The 23,200-nt window shown below is 35.8% G+C and overlaps 1 protein-coding gene across 3 annotated transcripts in view; it reads right to left on the bottom strand.

The window, feature by feature from the left end:
• Nucleotides 1-1,147: 1,147 nt before the first annotated feature.
• RASA2 (RAS p21 protein activator 2) overlaps nt 1,148-23,200 on the bottom strand; it is a 44,803-nt gene continuing 22,750 nt past the window's right edge. The window contains exons 6-24 of one of the 3 annotated variants that reach the window (XM_066193238.1): nt 21,799-21,882; nt 19,919-19,991; nt 18,582-18,658; nt 17,092-17,190; nt 14,871-15,027; nt 13,547-13,695; nt 12,142-12,256; nt 11,618-11,692; nt 10,822-10,945; nt 9,359-9,465; nt 8,073-8,159; nt 7,902-7,979; nt 7,369-7,442; nt 6,211-6,317; nt 5,844-5,926; nt 4,767-4,975; nt 3,922-4,025; nt 3,355-3,544; nt 1,148-2,515 (exon numbers count right to left, since the gene is read on the bottom strand). In XM_066193238.1, coding sequence (XP_066049335.1) covers nt 2,485-2,515; nt 3,355-3,544; nt 3,922-4,025; nt 4,767-4,975; nt 5,844-5,926; nt 6,211-6,317; nt 7,369-7,442; nt 7,902-7,979; nt 8,073-8,159; nt 9,359-9,465; nt 10,822-10,945; nt 11,618-11,692; nt 12,142-12,256; nt 13,547-13,695; nt 14,871-15,027; nt 17,092-17,190; nt 18,582-18,658; nt 19,919-19,991; nt 21,799-21,882 — 2,023 coding nt within the window. In that variant the 3' untranslated portion in view covers nt 1,148-2,484. Of the gene's footprint in view, nt 2,516-3,354; nt 3,545-3,921; nt 4,026-4,766; nt 4,976-5,843; nt 5,927-6,210; nt 6,318-7,368; nt 7,443-7,901; nt 7,980-8,072; nt 8,160-9,358; nt 9,466-10,821; nt 10,946-11,617; nt 11,693-12,141; nt 12,257-13,546; nt 13,696-14,870; nt 15,028-17,091; nt 17,191-17,673; nt 17,687-18,581; nt 18,661-19,918; nt 20,027-21,798; nt 21,883-23,200 lie in introns of those variants that run through there. The other 2 variants (XM_066193239.1, XM_066193240.1) reach the window with 2 other exon arrangements.

Here is a 23,200-nt window from a genome sequence, read left to right as displayed (position 1 = left end):
CACATCCCACGGGTTAATTTTGGTGGGTTCTGCCCCTGCCATCAATTAGGTTTCTCTACACCCAAGCCCTGTATGTAACCCCCATTCATTCAGGTGAACATCTTAAACAGCCAGGCCTCCCAGTAAACACACAGCTTATCTCAGCTTTGTTGTAATTTATTTCTGAGTTATTCTCAAGCAATGTTACAAAACATTTTAATGTCTTGATAAGAAAATAAAATTTAAATAAAAATACATTCAACAATACATCATCATAATAACATTAAAACTTTTACAATCCTAACAGAACTAATTACTGAATAACATCACTTTTCTAGACTAATCAAAATGAAGGCAACTTTTATTATTAACCATCCTACTTGTACCTAATTAAATTCTAGAACATCTACTGCACTTTAAAACATTATAAAATGAGAAATCAAATCTTAATGGTCACAAATATTCAATGGTCTTCTGGGTTTTTTCTCAATCTTCCAGTACCAAAGCAAAACAAAAAAAGTGCATATTATAAAACCCCAACATTGCAAGAGTATACTACTCCTTTTTTCATAAATTTGACTTTGAAAACAACAGAAAATGGCTCCAAGGAAGAGGGTTTGCCACAGGGTTAATTCATATACAACAAAATCTAATCCTGACACTCAACCACATTCAACTTTGTTTAATGGCAGCTTTTGATTAATGGCAATTCATCTTTACTTTTACCTTGGCAAAACACATTTATTGGCATTGCTGTAGTCTCCCTCAGTTTTAACTGTTGGCAAATAAAAGTCCCGTTGAACACATCAAATGTGTAAAAAAGGAAAAGGCAAAACCAGCTGAGGTGATTAAATGATTGTGATGTTGCAGATCCTAGTACTGAATCCCAGATATTCTAAAATATCTTGGCATTAAACCAAAGTCATTTTAACACGTTACATTCATTCCAAAGAAATTTCAATCCTGTCTTGCCACCTTGCTTCCATTATAGAAAGCCTTCTTACAAAAGTATAATAAATGTGTGGTAATTTCAACATCTTATTGTTTCAAGCATTGTGGATTTCTATTCTAAGTTACATTCCTAATTAATTTGGCCAAATTGTGATTGGAAAAATAAAACCAAAACTAAAAAAACACCCAGTGAAACAACAAAAGACCCCACAGAAAATGCTTTAAAAATAAAAGTACCACATACAACTTTTATTAAAAATAATATTCCAACAAGTACCATTGTATTTAATACTGATGAAGCAAAGTTGCCACAGTAATACCTTTGCTTCTTACTGGTTATATACATATACTTTATCTCAGCAGAAAACTAACTTCTCAGATGAAGTGAGCAAAAATTAATCTTACTGAAGTCAGGAATGCCAGTTTAAAATTGTGTTAAGTGGCAAATACGAATCCACGTAACTAAAGATACAAAAATATTCACTGAAGCATTGCTTAAAGACAAAACAATGTTGATCATTCAACTGATCATAACAAGCAGATACTACAAAGTATCTAAAAATAATCTGGGATAGTCCAGATATCTAAAGTGCTTTGAGTGATTATAATAGAGATTATTTATTAGATTTGTAGTCAAAAGTTGAGCTGGACGTAGTTATTACATTTTATAAAACATGAAATTAAATCATACATGGGATGATGTTAATTGATCAGTACTTAACCACAATCTGTTCACACTTAAATTATTCTATCTGTAGGCAAGCCTACTTATCAAGGATGTTACTACCCTGCATTTCTTCTTAGATTAAGAAAAAATATGTACCTTAAAAATGCTGAAGAAAATAGTGGTCTAATGTCACTCCATATATTATTCACTCCAAATGTAAACAAGAGGTACAACATAAATTCCCTGATTTCTTCTTTAGTACTTAATAACACAACTAACACTGGTATCTGCTGTCCAGATTATTTGCAGCATACTGCATGGTTCTACAGAACTTCAACTGTAGATAAATCAAGTCCTGACAACACCTAATACAAGAAAAAAAAAAGTCAAATGTATCAAGGGTGAAGCTTCAGAACTTTTCCACATCATAAGATCTTGGGATTTCTATTCTGAGATCCGTTTCAGCAGGGCAGGCACTCATGGTAAACTCATGCAAGTTTGCAGTGTATGTACTGAGATGAAATCAAACCAACAAATGCAGTCTGGATTTTCTTCCATGAAAAGCTTATTTGTTTACAAAGTTCTTTCCAATAAGACAACAATGGCTAAACAACATTTAGATTTATTCACATCTGTTACTTCAAGAACCTGGAACTTCAAGTTCTTCAGCAAAATGAGAATAAACCTTAAAGACCAGATTTTCAAGAAGGTATTTTTCTGTTAAATATTAAATAGATTGTCAACACAATTAGCATTTATGTTCATTCTTAAATACTTTGCAAAAATGCATACAATGAATTAAAAAAAAGAAAAAAAACCTGAAAAACCAAAACACTCTAGAATATTTCCAGTTTCTTTTTTCATCCAAGTGGGCCAGTTTGTTTTGGTTAGGAAACTTTTCCAACGATAGGATTTTCTCTGCAAAAAACCAAAATATTATATGTAAATACTTTTAAGATTAACATTTGCTTTCTAGTTCTCATCATGCAATTTTAATTTATCAAGCAAAAAACTCCATTTCTACCACTAATTGTGAAATTTAGTGATTTGCAAAAACCTCATTTACTTTCACATGGGACTTCTAAATCACAGTAGATTTTTCTGAACAACCTGGGTCAAACACTAACCTAGGTAAACCAAATCAGGGTTTGAGCTTCTCTTTTTTTCCTGGTGAATCAATCCTTATGGGTGCAAAGAAAAAATCTAAAATCTTGCTAGTGGTGTTTCAGAGGCATAAGCCAGGACTGAAGAGAATTAAACAATGTGCTCCAAAGAACAGAGTTTTTTTACCTTCACAAGAAATAGTATTTCTCATCGAGTATGGCAAGTGAAATACAAACAGTAAATATACTACCTGAAAGATATGTTTCTGCAGTAACATTTTGAGAGTTTCATATAACTTGATACTTCAATTACTTAATCAGAATTTTGGAAAAAAAAATTTAGAAGGTAGGCATACTGTTATGGATAAATTTTGTGTGAACTTCAAATGTTAAGCTGCAAGGGAACAAAAGAGTCACTGCACCCACCTACAGGAATCTCAACAGGAACAGAAGAATCCACACCAGAAGAACTCAGATCCTCCACAACCGGTAAAAAGCTGCCCTACTACAAATGATGTACCTTGTTCTCTCCATGTCTGTGTTGTCTAACTCTACCTTCATTATCTCTACCCCTCTCTAGTCTGGCCTCATCCCGCGATTTATTTTTTTTCAAAATACAGATTTACGAATGTCAAAGTTACATAAGATACTTACTCACTGCCATATTTGGCACTAGATGATCTCTTCTTCTGGTATTTTTCATGTGATTCACTCAACTTTTCTAGTATATCTAGTATCTGCTGAAGTGTATGAAAAGTGGCTACAGAATCTTCAATGGTGAAGTTAGAATAATCATCTGGTTCTTTCCGAGGACCTTGATAGACTGCTATACTTCCACAAGCCTCTACAAAAACAAGCACAATCATCCCATTTAGAATTTCAAAATTCAAATTAAAAAACAAATCTAACTCCTGTGCAAATGGTAAGGGACAGCAAAGGCAGAAAAGCAATCACCTATAGTTGCAGTGTCTCTGTTTAAACTATTAAAATATTATATATATGGAAATTCAATTAGAACAATGCCTGATATTTATTGTAAAGAAATACCTGGAGAACATCAGACACCAAGGCACTGAGAAGATAAAAATTCAATCTCTTTCTCTACTTTCTATTATTTTCAAGTGAATCGTTAAATTCAGTTAATTGTTCAAAATTATGTTCTTGGCCTAGAGAATTAGAGCTGAGTATCAGTGTAATTTTTCTTAATTATCATTTAAGTACCTTCCAACTTTTGTAGTTTAGACCTGTTGATAGTGAAAAGTGAGTAAATTCTTTCTGTCTCTCTGTCTCCATCAATCTCAATTTGAGTATCAGCAGGAACATCTCTAAAAAGTGAACAAAGAGGTAATCAATATCAGTAATTCTTGAAAGCAAGTTAAAACTGATTCTTTTTCAATATATATAGCCTTTAATATGCTTATCACTAATAGACAGCTTCACAAAACTTAGTATGTAGTTTATGTAACCTACTCAGTTAAGGATAAATTTATTTTTAAAAGAAATCACAGCATTTGTTTGTTTTCAGAAATCAGCAGCTTCTAAAAAGGCATTAAAGCATTTTAAAACATTACTAATTTTTCTGACATACCTACAAAACCCAAATGATTTGTCAGAATCTACATCCAAGATTATTTAGCTGACTTTTTTAGGGCACTCCTTTAAAATGTGATGTTCAAATAAAAAAGAGGTTGTATAAAACAAGATGAAGTCATTAAGGAGAGAAGACGTCCAGGCTGAATTTTCTGCAGCAAGTATTTTAATTATTTCATACAAATGATCTAGGTGTGTCATATTGCTGCATTCAACCTGGCATCTGAATTCAATTCATTATTCTACATGAAAAGATCTCAGCCACCGGCTCTTTGTGATTTCCATGCCGAGCTGGTTACCTCCACAGAGTGGCACACAAAGGAACAGAGAACTGCAGTACTTTGTGCCTTATCACTGGCACGTTTTTGTGGCATCACTTGCTGAATAGACAGGGAAAGGCTTGCTCCCCTGTTTCCAAGCCGCAGCGACTCCCACACTCCCTGGAGCCTGGCCATGCCCAGCAGGGCAGCACTTACGCGGTGCAGCGCGCGCAGCCCTCGGTGCTCTCGGCCGTGGCCTTGCAGCACAGCCAGCTCCCGTTCAGGAAGGCAGACGGGTGGTAAAAGCTCAGCCTCCTCTGGTTGCACCTCGTCACCCGGCAAAGAGCCTCTATCCACTCACTGGCCTCTACACAGTTATTTGCTTGGATGTAGAGAGGCTTTTCTCCATGAAGGACTTGAAACATCTGTAGAAGAAACATTATTCTGGCTGACTAAAAAAAATCCAGTTACTGAGCGACTTCAAATAGGTCGGAATAGATTTCAGGCAATTCCACAAACACAAATTAAGACAGAAAATGAGACAAGGGGGAACAGCAGACTTTTCACCTCGTTCAACTACAGAGGAGAAAAGCCCCACAAGAACAGCTCCCTGTGTTCTGTCTACACCACTTCCTCATCTAAGAAAGAACTCTTATAAATCAGAACAGGATGCATCTTCTATCCTCTTCACCCACATATCTTTAAGTGTGACCCCAGATTTCATGAAGCATGACCTTCATGCTTCATATCCTGACAGCAACAGAAGATTCCCAGAAGTCACTCCTTTGGCCATCACTGGCCTTAGTGACAGCTGTTCTTTTATCACTGCCTCAGATGTTTGGATTGACGTAAGAACAGAAATAACCAATGTGTTCCAGGGCCAGAACGAGGCTGTGAGCACAGACAACTGTCTCAGCTGATGAAGGGATTGTAGAAGTTCTCACGAACAGGAATGAATACAAGTTTGGTGATATTACATTTCTGGTAGTACATGGTATAATTTCAAGTTCTTTGTAATAAGGTCATGTAGTTTTAACCTTCATTCCAGAAATCTGGCAAGGGGGGGCCAAAGTCAAAATCAGTCAGAAAATTTGGTGCAGATAGCCAAACTTCCCGGTTAATTCCATGTTCAGAATACTTGGGAGATACTGCATACAGCTTGTTATTCTTGAGCCATGAAAGACTTTTTGCTGAAGTGTTTAGTAATGGGGTTTCATTAACTCTGTAAGCTAATTACAATCTTTTATTTAAAGAACATATCAAGAATTACACGTAAACTATCTTTTGACCCACATTTTTCTTGTTGAAGGAGCTCTCATCAAGTTTCTCCACTGCAAGGATGTTTTTGATTGGAATAGTGAAAATTGGTTCTTTATCTGTAAAAAATTGTAAACAGAGGAGTGAAGCAATCTTTAAGAACTGTTTTATAATCTCAGGGCACTGACATTGCAGTTCATGCTCTCAAAATATGTATTTTTATTACCGAAAAAATAGGCAAGAATCAGACAAGCCTCCATTAATCAAGGCAAAAGTAACTGAAATACATCAGATGTATTTTAGGAAAAGAAAAAAAACTTACACACTTTTAAAAGCACAAAAAAGCTACAAACACTTCGACAATATTGAAAAATAAAAATAATTGTAAAAAACCATTGTTTACCTTGCTGTTTGTGGTATGTGAATTCTCTACTTGTTAGACAGAACCATCGCTTCTTGAAATTCTTTTTACCAATCCGAGTCCTTCCCTGAGCTCTTTTGTACATTTCTCTGCAAAGATAAAATCAAATGAAATGCAACCATTAGTCTTCAAAACCATTTATTGAGATAAGGCATTATTGTTCATCATGCAGCCATATAAAAATCTACTGCATTGTAAATTAAAGAACCCTACTGCTTGTTTACAACAGATCCTGAAGTTTACCTCCCAATATGGTGATTGCGTACAGGGTTCCAAAAACAGGAAAGGAGTTTGTGATTGTACTTGGCCTTATCTGGATCAGAAACTGAGTATCAATGAAATGACACTGGACATGGCTCAATAGCAAGGGCAGACAAAATGCATTTAGTACACTTTAAGTGTACTCATGGCTAACTCTTTTGTTTTGAACAACAGCTATCAATTCATTACTATAACCAAGTGTTGATCGACTACAATTTCCTCCTTCATTTCTATTCAGTGTCTTAGTAAGAGACATGTTTCTTCCTTGTTTGAAATTTGGATGCCTTTTTCACAGAAAAATATGTTTTTCTTATAAACCTGCTTCTCAAATAAATTGATTTTTTTTTCCCCCAAGAATGTTGTTCAAATCATCACCTATTCTCAATCAACATTAAGCAAAAGACAGTTGATTTCTTAGGAAGAGCGACTTTCACCTCAATCTATATAACAGCACTCTATCACTTAATGTTAAATATTTCAATTACAGGGTAGTTTTCTATCAAACTTTAAAGGCAGAATATTTAGCTAGCCAGGCTTATACAGGAGGTAGAATAATTCTAAGTTAATAATGTTCTTTAAAAATACACTTTCAAAGTCCTCAAAAACCATCACAGAGCACACACTCAACTGTGACAGTAATACAGTCTTCAATATGTTTCCAGCTGCTTTTAATTATTTTTTTAAGTATTTAAAAGATGAGTTATGAAAGTTTGCAGCTGTTCTTTTAAACTAATTCTACCCAGAATTGTCCAAATTAAAAATATAGTCATTTCTACAGTATATCAAGACATTTTAATAAGCATTATCTGAATCTGGCATTAATGAAAAAAGACTGAAGTCAATTCTGTTATGGACAATATAAATTCAAGATGTATTCACCCTTCTTTTAGATGTACCGGCTCGCTCACACCACTGGGCTCTTTACTCTCAGTAGAAGAAACATCATCCAGGAACTTAAGGTAAAAAAACCAAAGGGAATATAAATATACAATATTCAGAAACACAAAAAATCCAAAAGCTATTTTGAAAACATGAATGTTTTCAAACAGTTTCTCCTTGAATAGAACATTTTATGCAGCAGATGAAAATATATGGCAGGGCCTTGGAACAATGTACGAAGGGATGCCAGAAGTCACACAAGCTTTCTTTAAAGAGTTCCTAAACCAAAGAGCCAATAAAATCTCTTTCAAAAAATGTACTTTACTTTTAAACTAAATTAGCTTAGTTCACTATGTGTAACTTTTGTGTATTTGACTGTATTGGTTTTGCTGTTTTTTGGTTTGGGTTTTATGTCTGAAACAGACCACAACTTTTCTTTTTCTCTCCAGTAGAAAACTGAACACTAACACAACCTTTTAATAATAAAGATTTATCAGATACACCAACAATTAAAAAATACAATTGAAAGGTACCTTTTTAACAGATTCAGTAAATTTTTCTTCTTGAAATGTTTTGAAAAACTCACACATGAATGTCTCTTTGAAACTTGACTGAAAAGAAAAGTATATTGACATAAATAAACTTGCATATGACCTTTCAATAGACAAAATGTTTGAAATTGGAAAGAATTTTGATAGCCTTACAAGTTTGCTTTTGGTCAAACTTCCCCAGCTCCCCAAAGTCTGGATGGCTTTTGATATAAGAGTTAATGTTCTAGAAGTCTGTGCATCCTAAAAAAATGAAACAAAATTCAGAAGTAATATTTTTTCACAGTTCCAGGTAAAACTGATTAAAAAATTAAAATTTAAAAAAGTTATTATATTACACAATGTAGTAAATCTGGTACATCTTCATTCCTTTTCTTTGCCCCAAAAGAAAAGAAAGAGCATATGAAATATGATATAGTTTATTAGCTACGGCATAGCGTTTAATATTTTAATCACTACCACTAGAATTTAGTATTAGTACTGGGGAAATATTTTTACTTCTAAAACATCCAAAACCCTTGCATTCTGTAATCATTACTACACATCTAACAAACTTCTGAACAATAAACATAATGAACTACTGCTGGACAAATGTACAAGTTTTCATAAGAAAAAGTGAAATTTAAAACTTTGTCTTTAACGCTTTTACTTGATTTGTTTGCTACCTCACTGATTGCATTTCAATACAGAATTATAAACACAGCCTCCAAAAGTGGCCTTGCTGTTCCCTTTTAGATGTTGAACACTCAAGTGTTAAAATCCTGTAATTTTTTTTACTCAAAAAACTGGATAATGTCAAAGAAATTAATTTGAGTAAGTGTTATCTTTTTCTTTTGAAGGCACAACACACCTAAGTAGATAAAATAAGGTAATAATGATAACCTCTGAAGCCACAGATTTCATACATTTTCTGTACTTAATGTGAAAAATACAGGTTTTTTTTAATCTTGATATTCCTGTCTTAGAAATTATTTTGTAATGTGTATCTACTTGACAAATGAAAATGGAAAATTTGTCAACCCATTGCTACTAGTGGAGCCCAGGATAAATACACCAACCAATTACTGGATAATGCTACAACCTCTGCTTAAGAAACAAATGGCAATAAATGTCTGGATGCTTAACTTCCTTGGTGGAAAGAGGCAGTTTAGGCTTATACCTTAAAAGACCCACAGTCATATTGCTATTTTGCCCAAGAAGCACATTCCCAAAGAAAGCACAGCACCTTTAATACTGAAAGCTCTTCCACATCATTTGAGAGCACCCCATAAAGACTGAAGGATCTGACACTTAAAGAATTGCAAATATCTTACTTCCTTTGGAAGCTGAACCTAGAGACATTTAGTCATCTCCTTTCCCAGTTACTAACAGTAACTTATGCCTTCCCACACCAACAGATCTGACGGTATGAATAAAACGGAACAAAGCTTCACAAGACTTACTGGATGGTGAGGTCGTAAATGAAAAGTATGAGGTGAGACTACGGCTACAGCAAAGAAACGAAGAAACACAAAGCTGCTCACTGCAGAATACTGTACATGAGGGTCATCTGCAGAGAAAAACCATGAAATGTAACATGCACTGAACTTAACAGGAAATCATGAAGACAGTTAACATAAAAATCCTTAAAAAGATAACATCAGAGGAGACATTTATATTTTAAAATAGAATAGAAAAATCAATGAAGTGCATGAAATGAGAAAGGTGGTCATGGTAAGAAATGTTCTCCTTATAGTGGAATGTTTATTGTTTATTTATCTGAAAAGAAGTTCTGTTCCCATACAAGAGGCTCATCAGCTCCCCTGGGAGGAACCATGACATGACTGCAAGCATTTACATACACAGTTGATTAGGTCTGGCTGGATGCTGCACCCAGAGATAAAACACTGCAGCAGCTGCCTCTAAACTGTGGGGTATTGGATTGATTCACCTGGAAAGCTACTCACTGATAAATACATTAATGCTGCATGACAAATACAGTCAACACATAGGAACAAGGCTAATTGCAATTCTGAGTTGCATCATAAACCCATGCTGTTATATAATTTTGATGATGTAAATGAGAGTTTTCTCATTAAATATTTTGGTTATATTTGCTTTTATATTGGGAAATACAGTAAAATCACATTCTTACATTAATGACCACTTCAATCTGATCTGTTAAGTCAGCTTTTCTGAAAGGACTGTCTAAACTAGAGCAATTTATGGCTCTAGGGGTAAACTCAAATCACAGAAATGTTATGAGAAGCATATTCTTCACCTGTAGCTTCATTTCAGATTTTAATTGACTGAAGTATGAGTATTTCAGACCCACTACATTACTCCTATATTAAAACCATACTGAAAGAAAGCTATTCTAATACTGGTCATATTTACAAATCTGTTAAATAATTTCTATTTTCCACCCTCCTCAAAACTACCCATAACTAGTTTAGCTATAGTAGTACTAAAGCTAACTTCACAGAAGTTATGAACGTGCTGCTCATCCTTATCAGAGTGACAGCTGATGTAAAGATGCAAGTCCCAAACTGATTTTCAAGTTCACATCTTGCTTCTTTAGAAGCAAGAAACAGAACAGCTCTTACATATTATCTTTCAAATAAATAACTTCCTGTATTGCTTGTGCTTTTATTCTATCATCTTGTACTTTTTTTGATGACTTCTCATTTGCTGCTGTCTTGCAGTTTCTGACTTGCTATATTTTTGTATCAGAAAACAAAAAAAATGCCTCTTGGTTGACCACAAAGTTTTACTATAACTTCCAGCCTGACAGAAAAACAAATTCCTGCCTGTGAAATTCAGGGCACAGCTTTGGACAAGACAAGAATTTTAACAATCCCCATAAGGTAACTGCAGAAGTTTTCAGTCTGAACACCACTTCCAGAAGTTTTTAGAGAACACTTACTTGGAAATCTTTTGGCAGCCAGATGCCTCAAAGAATAAAAAACATCACACATTAGGGTAGGACAACTTATACTTGACCGAACTATTTCACGGAACACTTTGTCCACATAATAGCGGAGATTTTCCTGCAATTGTGAAAAAAGGTATTTTTTCAGACCATGAACATGCTCATTTCTCCTTTTTTTCCTCTCAGCACAAACATAACACTGTCTGACTATTCAATACTGAATTTTAGTACAGTGTGTATTTTAAAAGCCTCATAATCTTTATACGGCATTACTACTGTTATAAGGTAGTTTAATGATATTTACTTAAAGTATAGAAGCACTGTCTAGCAGTATAAACTACCTATCAATACCTGGTTCTGTAATTTGACAACAAGGAAGGAGCATTTCCCACGTGTATCAAGTGAACGTTAACTTTATTGCAGCAACTGTCGCCTTAAACATCAGCATGATCTGGTAAAAGGGAAGCAGCCAGCAAAACTTCAATGAGAAATGCTAGAGCAATTCTAATTAGGTACATCATAATCTAGATGCTGAGTACAGGAAATCAGGAATCAAAACACCCAAAAAACTGGTCAGAATGACTGTCATCTTTAGCTTCTCCTCTCTGTTCCATTTTCCACTGGACTTTTCCATTGCTGGGTTCATAAAGAAGGGTAAGAAAATACAGCTCTTGATTTGTTTCCTCTGAAAACAGTTATATTGCTACTATGAGTTACTCATTTTATGTTACAAAGAGCTGCTTTTAAAAATGCTTTTCTTTCAGATTTTAAGACCAGTTAGGAAACTCACCATATTAATTTCCACATTATCCCCTTCTTTTAATTTGATGGGATCAATTTCACAGGGTTTAGGAGACTCACATATCTGAAACAAACAAACAAAACTATAGGAGTTCAATTTTTCAGACAGAAAGTAAGGAAATGCACCCATTTAAAACCAGACTCTTAGATTTAGGAATAAAATTCTAAATAGGTCCTAACCATCCGTAACAACACGCAATGACCATCCTCACTTTTGTTTGTGCCTTTCGAAATGGATTGATTACGTAAAGCATCACATGGGCAAATTCTACACTGTGCTGGAGGCTGGAACAACTTTCATTGACTGTTTATTTTGAAGCATCTGGAAAATAAATAGCAAAACACAGCTCCTCCCACTAAACTTAACCAATTATTGCTCAATTAATTTTTCCTCTAGGATTCCCCTACCTGAGTGATTCCTACCACAGAGCTGAAACAAGAATGCCTATTCAACAGACAAGGATACCACTGGGGGCTGAGTGACCCCGAGGAAGTTTCAGGAGGATAACCTACCTCATCAATAACAGGTTTCAAAGTAACCTTTAGGTAGTGTTTCCCCACTATTTTCATCATTTCATCAACACACCGAGTTGCTAATGAGTTGCCTCTGAAGATTGTGTTTGCTTCCCTGTAAGAAAAGAAATTATTTTATTTGAACAGGAAAAAACCCAACAAGTTCAGTTACAAAATTCACTTTATACTCCATCTTGCTATTAAACAACTATTCAAAAAAACATTCATCATATATTTCAGTCAGGAATTTCAGAACATAAACACCAAGCAATGGCACTCAGTAACAAAAAGAGTATGAACAAGAATATTATTACAGCAATTACCAAACCCAGAAACATGAATAAGAAAAAGCCTAAGAAACTTTATACTATTAAAGTTATAGTGCAGTATGGAACATGAGAAAGAACAACTGGAGAAAATTCTAAAATAATGAAAATTGTACCTCAGCAATATACAATTCCTCCTCCAGTAGTCATGGTGAAAAAAACATCCGGAGCTACAACACACTGCTACACTACACCAATGAACCCAGACACTTAAACCAAAACACATTTAATCCAAGGTCACAATTTTATTCATTGTAACTGTTGAAGAAAACTGACAGCCAGCTGTGCAAAGTATATCTTTATAATCTGAGAGATTTAGTTTAAGCTCCCTTTGTTACAGTTCAATTACAATGGAATGTGTGTACTAAAATGAAGTTTAGAAAATTATTTTCTATGAGTCACCTCTTTCTACACAGTTAAGCTGTCTCACGTTATTTAAATCAAGGCTAAGTGCTTTGAAATGAACTGTCCTGTGGTGACAAAATCCCTCCCATAGCTCCACTGGACATGACCCAGCACTGCAGTGGTTGCTACTCACATCTGCTCTATCTCTCTCCTAACCACAGAGCTGCAAATTCACAGACCATATGCTGCTGCTTGGAAAAACTCCCGTGCTTCCTACTTGCAAGGCATGCAGGCCACATTCTTAATTACATGGCATCTTTGCAGAAAAAAAATAGCCCTCATGTAAGCCACGTGGTAAAGGAAACAGGGTAAGATTTTCAGCAATTTAAAGATGTTCCATCTATTAAGTTCCAGCTAAGTTTTTAAGCTCCGATCCAATGCGCAGTAAAATTTGTAGCGTGGCCAAATAACGACACTTAAAATAAAAACTATGTACTGTAAGCCAAAGTTTTGCCAAACTGGCCAGCACCCTTAACTCTTGACTCCCAGCTTCAAAGTGATTTTAGTGAATGCTTTAAAAAACTAGCATTAAAAGATGAATATATTTAGACAGTTTTAAGTGAGAGAAAGAAACCAAAGGGTTTCTTTCCTTATCTGTACTGTACCATGAAGCCCTGTGAAACTCTTAAGATTAATTTTAGAAAGTATGACATCAGTAAACATGAAATACATACTGGGTGTCCTTCAGATCGAGTTCTGCCACTGCTGCAACAAAGGGAACCAGCTTATGGTGGTGCAGCAACAGGCGAACCAGAGGCAGCACAGCATCGTACTTGTCTCGACACACTTCACTCAGAATGTAGGCAGCAGATGCAGAAATAGGCTGTGAGAAACCAGAATACAGAATCTGAGTAAAGTAGTTAAATGTTCTCTGTGTATTTGAAAATGTACAGATCAAGTCTAATGAGATTATAGACATAGTTTGTTAACAGAAAGGTTCAATATTTGCTGTGTAACACGGCAATTAAAAGCTTCCATTCCAGAGATACTTAATTGAAAATTAATATTATCCACTCCATAAATACATTTAAGAATGGAATTCAGTAGCTACTCATCCTACTCATTCTCCCTAAAGGGTTGACCTATCGCTTTGTCACAAAGCCAAATTAGAGGCAGAAAGCAATTGTTTCACTACAATGTCATGTATCTTTATAGGACTTTTAAAACTATAATCAGGAGACATTAAAATAAAGTTCTCACTCTTCTAAAGTGTTTGTTGCCACTGTACAGTTGGGCATTTCAATACAAAAACTAAATAATTTCAGTAGATAAGACAGCTGCTGACTGCTGCTACCTATATACTCAGCAATTCCTGAATTCCAGCAAAGCACTACTTGAATGTGGGCCAGCAAAATCTTTGGTCACATCTGCTTCCTCTATCTTTCTTCTCCTCTGTCAGTACTTCACTAACACTGAACTGATGAAAAGCTGTAAAAGACCTAAGAATATAAAGTCTGGTTACTACAATTTGATTCCCATCCCAAGGTTATGCAAATCCTCTGCCACATTTCCCTCTTTGTCACCGTGTCCTCGTGAGAAATCCAGTCATGCTGATTAACATCCTGGGGAAGGCAGAAGCAATTCAGAAGTAAAGTTTGAAATCAATTTTGAAGTAGATCCTTTTTGTTAATTATCTGGCCTTCAGTGCCAATAATGCTTTCCAGTGTCCCTGGAAAACCTCTAAATCTAAGTAGCCAAAAGATGTCAGTGGAAAAATACAATGTTGAAAAGAGCAACCAATAAGAACAAAGTATTTTATCTCCTCCGGGCACATAGCACAGGTTATTTCCTGTCTCCACTGGTTCTTCTAAAATAAGAAGAAAATCCTGGTACTTTGGAACAGAAGTAAAAGCTCTAGAAGCTATTCATCTGGGTGTGACAGAAGTAATTACCACAGAGAAACAAAACCAATTATCTAGATATGAGTAATTCATATTGTCTCACAACTGCATAATCCATTTTTAGTTTTCATTTTGATGACGTTTTCAACAAAGGCACCTGAACATCTGAAGATTTTAGCAGCAAGTTCCTTAGAGAAGTGTAGTACTCAGATGGAAGTACACAGTCTTCAGTGTAACAGATATTTAATCTAAGTGATCCCAAATCATCAGTTTTAGAAGACTTGTTTCCATTTTCTCTTGGCTGAAGTAAGTACCTGCAAGCAACGATACAATTATAAACATTAGATACCTATTTCATTCATTTGACTAAATCCCTAATAAAGCTAAGTATCACATTTAACTATTTCAGTATACATAAATTATATCTGAAAACTAGCAAAAAATTCACAAAACCCCCCCCCTTGAGACAAAAGAGTAAAAAAATGAGCAGCATTTAATTCATCTTTAACACATAATGGAACTTACACTTATTTTCTCACATCTTTGCAAACAGTAAAATATGATATACTTTTTGTAGGTTAACAGGGAATAGCAAGAATAGTTTGAGGTTACACTGGGTCATCTCATTTTACATCTAGGTTATATTTAGGGTGTTGGACACCTCAGGTGAAACAGGCAGTGTGAAGAATTTAAATGGTCTTGTTTGAGACCAGAAAAAACACGTAATATTAACAGGCTCCACTCTTGAGAAACAAGATATAGGGAAAAAGCAGATTTTTTTCTACTCTTAATAAAAAATACATTGACCAATTCATTTGTTGCAGTTTCACTGCATTCCAATAGGAGGTGCAGCCCTACAAAAATGTTAACAGCTTTTAAGTGGTGTCACAGTAGTTTCAGCACTCACCCCAACAAACTGAAACCTCATCTTCAAATATTCTTTAACAATCCTGTGTGTTTGGATTCTTACAACCAGGAGATCAGACTACTGTTTTTCATAATCAGATGCAGTGCCCATGAAGGCAAGCTAATATAAAATAAAACTGATTTACCAAGAGACCCTCTCCTTAACAGCATGACTCTTAGGCTTATTTTCCAAATATTTAATAGTAGAGATAATTTCTCTGCTGTACTTCAGTTGCATTCAAAACCATATTACGCAAATTAGGAATAGTATAAAAAGATGTGTTATTTTTAATCACAGAACTGTTTTTGATAAGCAGATCACACTTGGATATGAGGATGTTCAATGCAAGGTGTACCTACAAAGCATATTCGCAGACACACCCAAGAGAACTAGATGTGAGTTCGGTCAATCCAAAAAGCTACACAACACAGCTCACTGGCAATGAGCCCACGTTGATACAATCCTTCCCTCAACAGGCCTGGTTTTATGTTAATATGGTCATACAGCTGTTGATCAGACAGTGGCCGAACAAGCCCCATGTCTGCAATACACCGTGCAAAAACCAGAAACTCCAACACAAATACCTACAGGATCACATTCAAACACCAAGAGTCTGAGTTCGACATCCAGGACACTGGGAGCCTGAGGTGGGGATACGGAGCAGAGCTACAATGGCTCCTGGCCAAGACCTGTGTTACGTTTAGCTCCTGTTTATACACTTCCTTCCCATGTTTTCTGGGTGGATATGAAAGTGCTTCCTCTGTGCTTTTTCCTATACTGAAAAGTTCACTAGAAGCAGAATATTTTACACACTTGGAGGCACTCAAATCCCTTGCACTCATCCTTTCTTCCTGCTAAGCATTTGGGACAGTAAAGGAGCTAGAGAAAGGCTCCTGCTCCCGAAAACATCAGAAGGGAGGGTGCTGAGATATCCCATGCAGAAGTGTTTCTGTCCTGACGTCCCTTCATACCTCACCCTTCCAGCTCCCGTGCCTGCTCCCCTGACATGATTGTTGGGTTACCAACAATCCCAAGGAAGGAAAAGAAGCCATACTTAATGATCACATAAACTCTTCATCAGTCATTCTGGAAATCTGACTTCGGAATTTAATTACAAGTGATGCAATTCTGAGAAGCTCCAGGTTTGCTGGGTAGGCTGAAGAGCACACACAGATCACTGAAATCCAGCAACCTGACCAAAAGACAGTTACAGTCCATCCTCCCATCACTCTCTGCACTTCCCCCTCAAACACACCAACTGTTCTGTGACTGTGTGCAGACAGGGGGAAGAGCAGAGCTAAATGTACCTGCTGACAAGGTTAATTTATTGAGCAGGAAAACTCTAGAAACATGTTTTACCTAGATTAGAACAGAAGACATGGTTTAATGAATACGTAGAATAAAACATAACCTTTGCAAGGGAAAACGTGCAAGACACAAGCAAATGCACTTCTGAACCACCATTTCTCACCATGCTTGAAAGGAATCATTTCTTAGCACCTTCACAGGAACTTTAATTTCTCCTAGAAAGATGTCTTGTACCAGATTCCCATTATTCCATAGGTCAACCCTGAAAACAAGAACATTGCTTAATTTTCTTTACTCCCAGAGAGAAATAAGCAAGTTTACAATGACTGCCTTACAGCACTAATCCACATGCATGCAGGCAGCAAATGTTAGAAATCTCACTCCATTCTAAATAAATCAAGACGACTCAAACAAGTGGCATATTAACCCATAAGAACAGATAAAGAAACAAACAGTGAAAGTTAAGACTTGCAGACCTTGCATCAGTAAATAAAAGTGATACTGGCACAAAGTATGGGTTCTGCGCAGTCTCCACCCCCAAAACTGTGCGCATTTCTTCTCAGGTAATTCAAGTAAACTTTTTAACCAATACATTTAAACATCTGCCTAACTGCTGGACTCTGGCACACTGCAATGCCACACCAACACATGCGCTTGTTTTTCCAAGCAGCAGCTCATACGCTTACAACCTCAAACGGAATCAGGTTCGAGACATGCACCCTAGGTTTGTTCTCTTACTTCTTACCTCTCTGACATTTCTGACAGACAGCAGTTGTTAAGAACAAAAAAACAAAAAACAAAAAACAAAACAAAACAAAAAACAACAAAAACAAAAAACAACTAGATTTGTTGGGGCATGACTATTTTTCTAAATATATTTGCATCTACAATGAAATATACAGTTCTAATTAACGAAGCTAATAGTTAAAAATGCACATACCAAGTTAGTTCTATAATGGCTATTTGGATTAACTGCTAAATTTTCCCTCTGATGCCTGTTAGGAAACGTATGCTGGCCTTGAAGACTTTCTGTCATCCAGCAGATTTGGTGCATGTATGTGCACAATAAAGAAAAGAAACTGAGGACAGGGCTCTCTGCAGTTCTAACTACATTGCATAAATACAGACCTGCTCTGAGGGTAAAGCAGCAGAAAAGGAACATACTTTGAGTATTTGCATTTGCAAGGAAAAGATGAAACACAAGTGCTCCTCTAAAAAGCAAAATGAAATTGCAAGAATCTCATAAAAGAGGCTTTCCCCTCCTTTTTTATTACATCAGCCAACTTTATTTGAAACTACAGACTAGGATCATGTATGCTGGTATCTTTCAGTACAAGTTCTATTACCAATATTCTGCCCAAATTAATATAATTTGATAGAAGGTACTCATACTTCTTTACTCACATGCACAGGAAGTAAGTTTAGGCTGCTAGATACACACAATCACTATTTACTTCAAAACTAAAAAACTCATCTTCAGTAAGAAATACAAGTTAAAAAAAAAGAGAAATTTTCTGTGTCATCTTTTCTACAAGTCTGATCAGTAATCTCTGGAGCTACACTAAGATAAAACAGGTATTTATTGTCTTGATGATAAATTATTATGCTTCATTAATTATTCTATGAGATCACTTTCTAATCCACCTAACTTACCTGACTTCTAGTTTCTCAATATCTTCTTCTTCCACCTGAAACTGGGACTTTTTGGTGTAACTGCTGGACCTGGTCACCTGCAAGTAAATTCCTTCCATTAACACGCTTTTTGTATTATGGGTAGCAAAAAATCAAAGAAAACCCTCCCTGCCTCTAGCATAGGTAAATAGTTACCGTTCCTTATACAAAGGAAAAAGGTCAGTTGACCAAACAAACTGCCTTTTGCCAGAAGGCAGGAGAAAAATGGGTCAAGAAGGGTTCATGATGGAACCTATTGAAGGCTAGCTGATATATGAAGGAATTACAGTATAGATCTATTAGAAAAAACAACAAGTAGTATGACATGAAACTGGAAAAATTTTAAATTTTTTTGCATGAGTCCCATGAAAGCACTGAAGTCAGTTCTGAAATGTTTAAAGAAACAACAAATAAGAAGCCCACTCTTCTTGCCCTAGTTACAACACAATTGTAACCTCTCATCTACACTTCCTTCATTTCTTGACTGACTGCATTCTCAATTTAACTCCAAGAAATCGTAAGTCAAGAAGTTCCCAGAGTGGTTTGGATCACATTTTTATCCTAATATCTGACTTCCTAAGAAATCCACTCCGTATTCTTGAGCAGGTCAACTGAGACGCACACATGCACTGAAGCTGTGCATAGGTATGAAACTATTTCTCACTCAAGTCCCACAGCAGGACCAGGATTTAGAAAAACACAGTAAATTATATTACATTTGAGGCACATGCAATAGTTGTACTCCTCCCAACTCTCAGTATGGCATGCTTTAAATGCAAATCTGATTTTTATTACTGACACAAATCAGATGAAAATTTAAACTCATAATTTGCTTATTGTCAGATAACTCATGTAGAATTGAAACCAACTCCTAAATAACAACAAAGTTAACTGTTTAAAAATAAAATAAACTTTTTAGGGTATAATCACTATATTACTTTATAAAATAAGTAAGTTGTTTGGGTTTTTTAGATCAAGCTTGAAAATATTTAAATGGAAGTCCATGGGATAGGTTAAAGTTATCTCAGAACTCTGGATGGCAACAGATGATATATAAAGTGATCCAAGATAGGGAATTACCTTCAAATATGTGCTTATGAGAAAGTAATTTCTCACACAGCAATTGGAGGGCCAACACTATTGTCTGGCAGACAGAAATTTAAGTATGTCCATTCACTTACATTTGAGAGGCCAGTTAAAGCTCTTCAATTTGCTTGAAGAGAGCTTTCTGCATTAGGTACTGCTACACAGCTTGCTTAAAAATATCTCAAGGGTTGCATAGAACAGATAAACAGGAAGAGTAGCAGACAAAAAGTTACCTCAAAATAAAATGTTTCATTAAACTGCGGATTGCTTGTTTTCTTCTTAACTTTGGTCTTCTTTTGGTCATTCCTGTTCCAATGTGGTAAAATTTTTACCATAGACAACTTAAACACACAATTATAAAGACATTCTATTGTCAAGAAGGACCCATGCATTTAAATCAAAACATTTTTTGTTATTCTAGAATTCACTTTGATCAATAAGGAAAATTTTAAAATAAAGTTAGTTCATCTTCACAAAACAGTTTAAAGAGCAAAAATTTTAAATGTTGTATCTAGCTAACCGTGCATCTAACCAACTCAAAGGTTGTATTTAATTTCACAAACAGGTAAAACTTACATATGTTAATTAAAATACATCAACAATTTCTAATGCATTTTAAATTTAAATTTCTTTACCACTGCCTGAAGGTAATGAGCACAATTTTCTTTGCCTTGTTCAACTGCAGTTTCTGTTTTTCCCACCCTCTGTTGCTGGTGAAATAGCCACTACTTCTTTACAGACAGAGGCTTACACCCAAGACAGTGAAGGTCTCTGAAAGCAACTGCTGCTCATGTTAGATATGAAGCAGCACAGGTTTAAACAAAACTACTGCCCCCACTTCCTGGGGGGGGTGGGCGGGGTTGGTATTCTTTTTTAATTTTACAAGTTTTATAAAGGAATACAGTTTTATTTATTTATTTAGCAAAAGTCTGTGGTAGTATAAAATGGCTTTCCAAAAGAAAGAAATATAGAATATGTGAGAAAAACAGACAAGGGAGAAAATCTGCCCTAAGTATCAACTACCCATTTTCAGGCACTGGACATATAAATATTCCAGTCATGGTACCTGAGTCACACATTCATAAGATTGGAAAATCTTAACCAGGAATTCCTGTCAGATTGGCACATATATTCCTATACTAACAGGGTAAATATTTTGTAGGACCAACATTCTCCCACTTCCATCCATATCACAGGACTCAAACAGAAAATGGATGTCAATTTACCTTCTTTGCCATTTGGCCCCATGATTCCTAAGTATAATGGGTGAGCCTCCCTAGTCCTCTAAGGAAAAACCCAAACAAATGAAACAAAAAACCCCCCAAGTCAAACCTAAAAAATGTGATCATTTATTACCAAGGAGAAAAGAAATGCTCCATGCAGAGCTTACTCAGGGACAATCCTTCCAAAGTCTTTAAGCCAAGCAAGTCTAGTACAACACATCCTGGCACTACACTCACAAAGGCAATTCCTCAGCACCGGAGAAATGAAAGGGTTTGATGTGGCAAAAAAGAAGCAACTGAAACTTATCCTCCTCATTGGGCAGGCACTTGCACATAGGGAGTGTGTGGGATGGAGGATTTTTCTTAAATGAAATAACCCAGCAATGATTGAGGATTACTGATCCCAAACAAGGAGACATTCGAACTGTGGGGACTTTGAACACAGTACCCTGAAGGTGTTCCAGAACCTCTCCTCTCTTGTCTCCTCCAAATTACTACACATTTGCTGCAAAGAAACTCACACATTAAGAAAAACAGAGAAGAGAGGAAGGTGAGTGAGCAACTGACTGTATCCTGACATACAGGAATTTCACATCAATTAACAGGAAGTACAGTGCAGGAATCAAGAGTGCAATACAAAACGTAAGAAAGAACTGAGTCACAAGTGGCTCTTGACTAGAGCAGACAATTCAGACAGACCAAACATCATCCCAGTCCTGAGCATATGGCAGGGAAGGGGAGAGAACAGTATCCATGGAGATGGGAGGTATGCACGAGAGCACTCCAAGATTTTTCTGTGTTTTGAAGATTTTGCTTAAAACCTACGACTTTCTTTTTGAATTCAACATCACAGCATTTTTACATTTATTCATTTTATACTAAAATGTTACCTGGAAGGCCCCACAAGAGAGACTGTTGCATAAGGATCACAATTCTGTCCGTTTATAAGAGGCAACCCATGGCACTCCTTTATGCTACAAGGAAAAGGAAAACAATAGATCAGTGAAGCAATTATTTGGCTTTAAAAAAAAAAAAGACCCAAACAATGCTTTCTTTTTGAAAACTTTTTATGTCCTGCTGCATTACACACAGATATAGCTATACACTGATCCAACATACTGCATGTACCTGAAGTAGATCTCTAGATAGTAACACAAAATAATACTCAAGTATACAGTCAGACCTGGGGGGCTCTGTGAGAAGAAAACTCTTGGAACTGCTTTGATAAAGACATTCCAGCATCACACATGCATGACAAAATCCTAAGTAAAATGAACTGCTATATGTCAGCAGAAACTGCAGATTTCATTAACTTTTAAATTTGGTTTCTCAAGGCCCACAAAAAGCTATCTGGCCTCAACCAATGGCAGCAACTGTATCGGGAAGACATTGAAATGGATTGGAATATCTAGTTTTGGATAAATGACATTCTGAATTACACTAAGAAATGCAAAGTCAAATCCTGAAATGGTATTTAAAATTAAGCATCCAAAACTATTATAGTATATAGTTCTGGCTCTACCTTTGAAATAGTGCTAAAGGTTTATTTTCAAACTTTTTTCACAATAGTCTATGTTCAGGCTTAAACGACCATCAGGGTTAAATGGCCCTTTTAAAAATACTGTTTTCTTCCCTAATTCGTACAGTAAGAGGCAAACTGGTGTTCATCAGGTATACAGGCATACTGTTCACCAGTCCTGATGCAAAAGGGACAGGATGGTTGGCAACTAATGCTTACAGAGACAGTGAAACCTTTTCTGGACCTTTTCTAAAGTCTTGCAATCTTTGAATCACAACAGCAACAGAGAGCTGGGTCAGCAAGCTGCCCAACCTTCAGATGCTGCCCACATATGAGCATTAACTCAAAACAGCTGGAACAACCAAAGTAAAGCAGAAGAGTTTGTAAATTCATAGTAGACACTCGACTTTCTAGCAAAATGATGCTCTAATGTAACAATACACACTAGTTTAAGTCCAGAAACACTCAGCAGATTACAAATTTTCATAAACAAAACACAAATGAGATCTGAATGTTGTATTCCTGTTCTCTTTAAAATGATGCAATTTTTAGCTGTATTGCTAAATACATAAATAGAATTTAACTAAACTAATGCAAGAAAGTTTCAGTTGTCATAATTTGCTACTCTGAATAAAATCCAAAACCTAGGCAACTTAAGGACAAAATATACTTCATACAGAATAGATTCATATGAACTAAGTAAATGTTCCAATGCAAAAATGTGGAATAATAAGTTGTACAGATCAAGTTAAAGTTATGTCGCTGCACACATT

Source organism: Chamaea fasciata, unplaced genomic scaffold, assembly GCF_029207755.1.
Source record: "Chamaea fasciata isolate MVZ Bird 193981 ecotype frontalis unplaced genomic scaffold, bChaFas1.0.hap1 SCAF_11, whole genome shotgun sequence".
NCBI lineage: Eukaryota > Metazoa > Chordata > Aves > Passeriformes > Sylviidae > Chamaea > Chamaea fasciata.
The sequence above is the reverse complement of the archived record's forward strand: the minus strand, read 5'-3'. Positions and strand labels throughout refer to the sequence as shown.